This window comes from Plasmodium malariae (genome assembly GCF_900090045.1).
Source record: "Plasmodium malariae genome assembly, chromosome: 12".
In the NCBI taxonomy this organism is placed as follows: Eukaryota; Apicomplexa; class Aconoidasida; order Haemosporida; family Plasmodiidae; genus Plasmodium; species Plasmodium malariae.
Window position 1 is genome coordinate 809,091 of NC_041786.1, and position 8,509 is coordinate 817,599.

An 8,509-nucleotide genomic window follows, 5' to 3' on the forward strand; every position below is an offset into this window, starting at 1 on the left:
AATTCGAACAAAAACAAAATGAAACATTAGAAATTTTTTTTTTAAAAAAAGCAAAAGAAAAAACTGAAAAAGAGGAAAAAACAGGGAAAAAAGAAAAAGCATAAAAATAAACAAAATAATACCGATATGAGAAAAACCATTTTAATTACAATTATCAATTTATTAATAAGTAAATGTTAAAATAATAAATAAAAAATATAACACATTTTGATACTTAAAATTTGGAACATGTCAAATGGTGGTGCATATGCACAAACATCCATCCATCCGTACATACATAAGTACAAAAAACCCATACATAAGTACATACACCTATACGTATAAATATACATATGTACATACGCGCATATTGGTATATGCCCTAAAACTAGGTCAAGGTTTCCAACGGAAGGAGGTTTATATTTTCGTCGAGGTCCTCTTTGTTAAAGTCTTGTTCCTGGTTGAAAGAAAACAAAAAATAAAATAAAAAAAGGAAACAGAAATGGAAATAGAAATGGAAATAGGAACAAAAATATAAGCAAAAATATAAACTCTTATTCTTTTTAAAAATAGGCATGTACAATTTAAAGCCAAATAGTACATATTTTATCTTTTAGTTCTTATATCTCTTTCTTATTTCTTTCTTTTTCTTTTTCTCTTTTTTTTTTTTTTTTTTTTTTCATTTCTCTTCATTTATTTTTTTTCCATACATCTATGTTGTCCAAATAGCTTATCTTCTTGAAAAAAATGCGATAAACAAACGCGAATGTGTACATTACTAAAAATAAAAATATACAACAACAACAAAAAAAAAAAAAATATATATTATGAGTTATATGTTATGTAATATAAGCTTTATTCGTGCAAAATCAGCAAATTATGAAAAATCAAAATTTAATTAAAATATTGAAAAAATATTTTTTAAAATTTTCTTCCGTTTATTTGTCCTTTTTTCCATACATATAAACATCCAGTTAGAAAAGAAGTAACTGTTAGCAAAATAGGGAATGCCTAAAAGAGGATGCACATATTTGTATGTGTATACATGTACGTATGTGCATATTAACGTTCTGCGCACTTCTTTGAAATAAGGCAAATCACCCATGACCCATTGTCCATATGCAACTGTAACTATTAGCTTTATATATATATATATATATATATATATACATGCATACATACATACCGAAGAAAATCTTATTAAAGAAGACTGATAAAACAGACATCTTACACACATTCTTATCAGTCTTTAAGGAGCATTTTATATATCCTATATTATCCTGTAAATATTAGCAAAAAAAAATTTTGTTTTTTATTTAAAGCATATCTTATATAAGTAAATTATTACATAAGCATATACATACATATACATACTTATACATATATATAGTCCATTTGTGCCCTTTTTTTTTTTTTTCTAATTTTAATTTTGCTCACGTCTATCTTTATTTTCTGAATTCCGTAGGTAATGTAGTTCGGTGCAATCTAAAACAAAAAAATGAATAAATCTGTGAGTTCACAAGTGGACAAATGAATGAATAAATTAAAAATGGGTAAAAGTTGAATAGTATCATGCCCTTGTTTCTTAATATTTTTTACTTACTGTTAATAATGTCATTATCAGAACAAGAATAATATGAATAATTAAAAAGCAAAGAACTAGAAGCGTCTAACAGAGAAAATCCGCAAAAAGAAATTAAAATAAAATGAGATTAGTGAGATAAAATATAACTCAGTATAATGCAATAGAATTTAACGTGATTGGATAAGGTAAGAGTGCTAAGGAATAGCCACCCTCTAACTTAGTTGTCTTTTACGATTTAATAATTACCTCAGGTGAAGACTTTTTTGGTTTTAATCTATACAAGGGTATAAAGAAAATGCGTATTCCTACATTTACAATTCCATATAAAGAACAACAGAAAATGTATATAGCTAAACTAGCTATGACTAAAATATCCAAGGGAAAAAACTAAGAAATATTTAAAGTAAAAAAGGTAATAATTATGATGTATTTCGAAAGGGTGCATAACTAAAACACACGCATGTATATGTACCTTACACAAACATATACCCACGCATACTCATATATATGAATATAAATATATATGCACATATACACCTATATACATTCATACTTCTTTTCCCTTTTGCATATTCTGCACAAACCCGTGAAAAAAATATAAGCAACGTATCCAGTAAATTGAATATAGTATTTATTTGCTCCAGTACAAAACCACATTTATAGGCACAAATAGAATTAAAATACTAAATTAAAAACATTGAAAAAAGAATTATGTACAGTTATTTATATCTGTGAAAAATGTCTATATGGTTGCAAACTATCTTTCTTTAATCATTTTATAATTTTTTTTTTTTTTTTCCCTTAGAAATTTTAGCATACTCCTCTTTCTTACTTTGTCAGTTATAGAGGCTAACAAGGATATGTATATTATAAAAGAAAACGTTAGAAATATTAACCCAGTTATAACCCTTGAATTAGGAAAAAAAAAAAAGAAAGTAATAGTAATAGTAGTATATCGAACTGCACGTTGTATATATAAACCTCTACATATTTATAAACACACATATATATATATATATATGTATGACCATGTGTATGTATATATTTTAACCTAAACGTAAGACCTATTCCTGTAACATACGAAACCCAAGATTCGGACGATTTTTCTATTTCTTGAAGTTTATAGTTGTACTTACTTAACACTCTGTAAAGGTGGAGTATGTCCATTACACAAATGTACATAAGCACAAATACATATTCATACATATATATATGTTAGCCCCCACTAACTAATAACAGAAGGTATCCTTTTGTGCGTTGTAAAAAGCGCACTAAATTGTCATTACTTTTCTCACTAATGTGTATATATATATATATATATATATGTATATATGTCAATAAACACTTTTCAATTTATCAAACTAAACATACATTTAAGCATACGAAAATTTTTACCTCTTCATTTTTTCTATTTTTTCCATTTCATATTTATCGTTACCTCTTATTTCATTGTAAGTGTTATATTTATACTACAAAAAAAAAAAAATTATGAGCCCTTTTAATGAGTACTTACAGAATATTATGCACGAATACTTAAAACTTACAAATAACTGTCCATGTACACGCATACACAAATATATTAATTACTTTAATCATCATTTCTTTCTCCTTCAAATTGGTAAAACGGTTTTCTAATTCTATTCTATCATATTCAATATTTTTTTGTTGTAAGAATGATAAGGGTAGACAAGCTATTCCATAACTCTTTAAAAAAAAAAAAAAAAAAAAAAATATACAAAACAACATAAGTTTATGACATAGAGAAAAATATATCCTTTCAATTTTCATTATTTTATTTATTCACAGAAGTGATATTTTGTGCACTCATCCATCATCCATTCTTCTTTTTTTTTTTTTTTTTTATTCTTTTATCTTTATCATTACTGTGTATGTGGCCCAGAACGAAACACCCACCAAAACAATGCATCCCATCAAAAACAAAATTGCCGACTGTCCAGCTACAAAAAAATAAAAATAAAAAATAAAACAAAAATAAAATAAAAGATAAAAAATAAAATAAAAGATAAAAAATAAAATAAAAGATAAAAAATAAAATAAAAGATAATAAAATAAAATAAAAGATAATAAAATAAAAAATAAAAAAACAAAACAAAACAAAATGAACGAATTAGAAAGCTCTTAATTATTACTGACACGTAAATTATTTTACAACATTTCACCATGTTTTCAATATATTACTATTTCTTTTCTTTTTTTTTTTTTTTTTTTATATAATTAATTATTCTCTCATTTTTTTTTAAAATTCTTTTTATTCATTAACTGTGATTCATGTCCAACAAGTCAGAAATATATTCCATTTCTTTTCCCTTTTCCTATTAAATAAATTATGAACAAAATTAAGGAAAAATATGTAAAAATATATATTTGAATATGCTTATTATTGAGAATAAAAAATTTTATAAAGGACTAATACATATTGCTTGTTGCTTATTATTTTTCATGCACTGTTTTGTATTAGTCACAGTAACCACATAATTATTTTTAAAAAAAATTATTTTTTCATTCATGTAAAAGTGTAATGTTTAAAAGTTTAGCGTTTAAAGGTATGATATCCTTTTAAAGTACCATAGCGAGCTTATGACCCGGTCTATAGATTAACCCAATTATTGACAGTACAACTAAGAAAAATATAAAATATATCTACAACATATTAATATTGTACATCTACATACCACAGTTATTATAAGACGTTGATGTATACACACAACAAATTATCCTTTTTTTTATTACGGTTTTTTTTAAAGACTCTATCGCATTTTCGCATGGCATTATGTTATCATCAAATTCATTTTTATACGAATCTGGGTGCATAAGAAAAAAAGAAGTTACTATTATTAGGATTATGCTCAAATACACACACACACACACACACAAATATATGTATACATATATTTCACTCTTTAATTTTTTTATAAAAGGAGATAAAAATACGGAAGAAACTATAGTTTTGGCTCTCATGTTTGCTCTTATTTTTACGCTTATTTCTACTCTCATTTTTGCACTCATTTATGCCCTCATTTTTGCTCTTGTTTTTACTCTTATTTTTGAGATAAAAATAGGAAAAGGGAACCACAACGTATGCTTCAAATATTAGCACCCAAAACATAACTGCAGAAAAAAGTAATGAATTAAAAGTAAACAATTGAACATGTGCAAACGTGACAACTATATCTTCACAAATTTGACATGCACACGCATATGATGAAAAAGATTAAGCAGCATAAAAAGGTATAACATGTATATTGCACGTTACTTCCTTATTATGCAAACTAACAATGATAAAATTTGGATATAAGTTTCTGGTTTATTTCCAAATTCGAAATTTCTAAGTTCTACAAAAAAAAAAAAAAGTCATGGGAAAAAAGTGTATATATTTACTGTTTATATTTCTACTAAAAATACAAAATTTCTTTTATGCAATAGTACTCCATTGGACACTAGATATATATCTATTGGAATGAACAAAACCAAAATAAAACTTGTGCTTAAGGATAAAATAAAGGCAACTGCTGTTAATAATGTTGATTCATCTGATTTCACAAAATATTTGTAAAACGTCCCACATGATACAGATATTAACTATAAAAAGTTTGTTCAGAACAAAAAAAAAAAAAAAAAAAAAAAAGTATGGTTGTAAAAATGGCTAGCTGTACATGTCCATATATAAACATACACCTATATGTGTGCATATATATATATGTACAAAATAAGATGCACGCGTGTGCTACCTATAATTTATGATATAATGTAAAACGATTAATCAAGCCCAATGCATATATTACACATTTCAAGAGTAATATGCAAATGTGAACAGAGTAATAAAAACTTATATGTACTATATGCATAAGCACATTCTCATATATATATATGGTTTGTCCTTTCCTTCATGTATTGACAGTTACAGCTAACCAGAATAATAATAGCAAAGGTACTACAAGCTATGATATCCATTAGACTTCTATGCTTTACTTATATTATATGTTTGTATAAATATATTCTTTTATGTAACCTCCACTTTCACTTAACTTTAAATAATCCTTTATACACTTCATTACAAAGCATTTAAAAAAAAAAAAAAAAAAAAAATTATGTCTGTTCATATATTATGAACCAACAATATGAAACATAAAATAAAAAATATAAAACATAAAACAAAAAACATAAAATACAAAATATAAAACAAAAAACAAAAAACTTAAATTACAATATATAAAACATAAATTACAAAATATAAAACATAAATTACAATATATAAAACATAAATTACAATATATAAAACATAAATTACAAAATATAAAACATAAATTACAAAATATAAAACATAAATTACAAAATATAAGTTATAAAATTATTAATTTTCCTTTTCTAATTTTTCATTGTTATTTTATTAGTCTTTGTGAGGCACTTTCTTTTTCCCTTTCCCACCCACAAAAAAAAAGGCACATCACAAGTGGGTGAAAAACAATAAAATAGAAAAAAGAGAAAGGAAAAAACTGGTTATAAATTATAAGAAAAAAATATAAAAAGAAAAAAGAAAAAAGAAATGAATACATCAGATCTAATAAATTTTTTTACCATATTCTCCCGAAAAGGAAAACTTACTGCTAAAGCATTTCACTAAAAGAGGGAAATTATCTTACACAAAATAAAAAAAGATTAGTACATTGAAGTTTTACGAATAATGGAATAATACTGAAAACTGTTGATTTAAACTTTTTCTTCCTTTTTTCCTTCTTCTTTTCTTTTCTATTTTTAAATATTTAAAATATAAAAAAGGGAAGATTTAGTTGAAAGTGCAAACAAATTTTAACAAATGCGACATAACACTATTATACAGAGAGGATAAAAAGAAAATTTGCGCAAAACAGGTAAGGGTACACTAAATATGCCTATTACTTCCAAAAAAATAAACAGAGTTAAAAAGGTATATATTTACATGAACAATAAAAAAAACAGGAAAAAAAAAATAAATAAATAAAATGAAATAAAACAGCATAAAACAAAATAAACATTTTTTAGAAGTAGAACAAACTTGTAATCGCACTTTAATTATTTTAATAGAAAAGATTGTGCCCTATAAGAGCCTTTATTTTTGCTGCGTCTCAGATACTTTTGTGTCGTTACTCTTCTATTTATTGCTCCCTTTTTTTTTATTTCTATTTGTATTTGACACTTTACAAAAATATCTTATTTATATACATTCGAAGAAATGACTGCAATTCTATATGTATGTATAATGTAGCGGAGCTTACCGAATATGGTAAACTGCACCACGTTAAACTCCAACGAATTAGAGTTATGATTTATAACTAAAAAATATAATAATTTTTTTCTTAACTGTGCATAATTTAATAAACGGGGCAAGGGAGTACATGAATTAAAAAAAAAATATAAGGATCACAAATGTGCATTAAATATATAGAAAACATTCAAAATGGAAGGGAACGTACATTATGTAAACAGTACGTATTTTTGTAAAAAGATACACATATGAACGTTCATATGTAATTATACGCATGTATGTTCATGTATGTTCGTGTATGTATGTACGTATGTATGTATGCACAAGTTTGTACACACATGCACGTATAAGTGCGCATGTATTCATTTTTCAACTATGAGAGTAATTCGCTTTGAATACAGAAAAAGAGAAGCTACACTAGCAATCTATTTCAAAGGATATTATTTTTCTAGAATATCCCTCGTATGAAGTAAAATCATCTCTAGTTATTTTGTTTTCATTTTTCATATTTCTGTTAATGTTCTCATAAGACACTTCATAACTGCTTAAATGGTTTTTATCTTTTAAATTGTACGGTTCCTTAAAGTATAAATTTGTACCAATACTAGACGTATGCATGCCTTTAAATTTATATTTATTGTTTATGATACATTCAGGACATTCCGCGAATAAATTTTTTAGAGAAATACTATTAATTTCAAATGGTATAATATCCCCCTCATTATTGTTTAGGTTATATGCATCTTCTTTAGAATTCTCGTTCCTGTTATTTTTGTTTCCCTTATCTTGCAAATTTTCATGAAATTTTTCATTTCCATCTAACTTAACATTAGTACTCTCTCCATAAACTGTTTCTGGGGCATGGTCACTATTTAAAAATTCGTTTATATGTTCTTCATCATTGGTTAAATCAATATTTATATTGCTCAAATTATGTATTGTACCTTTTTTTGATAATAAATTTGAACTTGATTTTTTTTCAGTGTTTTCATTTTTTTTTATCTCTTTTTTGTTCTCTATATGTATTTCTTCTCCTTTTTTCTTACGACAAATATTTAAATTTTTTAATTTCTTTTCATCATTATTTAGCTGCGGTAAATTTAGCATTATCAATGTTTCCTCTACAGTACTGTCCGAGTCGTCATCTGAATAATACCCATCCATCTTTGCAAAAAGGATGATAGAATTCAACTAATTTACTTATGTTATTAAGACTTTCTCTTGTAATAATTATGCATAATTCGTCTTATATACTATATAAAAAAGGAAAAAAGAAAAAAAGAAAAAATAATTTTAAGGGTGTTAAATATTATTACTTTCCCCCTCTTGCTAAAATACTTACCATTTTTTTTTTTTTTCTCAAAAAGTATATAAATTATTTTCATATTTCAATAAAATGCCGAAGAAAAAATTTTTTTTTTAGTTTTTTCACCGCGGGAAGAAAAGTTAATTCAAATGAAAATAATTTATTGGAATGTTTCTATTTTGACGTTACTATATTATATATATATATATATATATATATATATATATGTATATGAGTATTATGTATTTACTTTTCTTTTTTTTTGTTTTTTTAAAAAAAAAGTTGACTTGGTAATACAATTACGTTTACATTTACTTACTGCTAAATCGCTTTTAAAAAAAAATAAATTAAGCAATAAATAGCAGCAAAAGAATTA

The 8,509-nt window shown here is 24.8% G+C and overlaps 2 protein-coding genes across 2 annotated transcripts; both read right to left on the reverse strand.

The window, feature by feature from the left end:
• Positions 1–367: 367 nt before the first annotated feature.
• Positions 368–5,536, reverse strand: PmUG01_12026800 (LMBR1 domain-containing protein, putative; the record flags this gene model as incomplete). Its single annotated transcript, XM_029006472.1, has 20 exons — positions 368–436; positions 690–757; positions 940–990; positions 1,166–1,259; positions 1,417–1,464; positions 1,583–1,648; positions 1,811–1,951; positions 2,149–2,247; positions 2,397–2,472; positions 2,616–2,708; positions 2,960–3,033; positions 3,152–3,268; positions 3,449–3,522; positions 3,846–3,897; positions 4,151–4,225; positions 4,316–4,386; positions 4,622–4,693; positions 4,860–4,917; positions 5,012–5,164; positions 5,495–5,536. The coding sequence occupies 20 exons, from the start codon at positions 5,534–5,536 to the stop codon at positions 368–370; spliced, it is 1,593 nt and encodes a 530-aa protein (XP_028862957.1).
• Positions 5,537–7,244: 1,708 nt separating this feature from the next.
• On the reverse strand, positions 7,245–7,991 carry PmUG01_12026900 (conserved Plasmodium protein, unknown function; the record flags this gene model as incomplete). The annotated part of the gene is made up of 1 exon (XM_029006473.1): positions 7,245–7,991. One exon carries the CDS (start codon positions 7,989–7,991, stop codon positions 7,245–7,247), a length of 747 nt encoding a protein of 248 aa, XP_028862958.1.
• Positions 7,992–8,509: the final 518 nt, after the last annotated feature.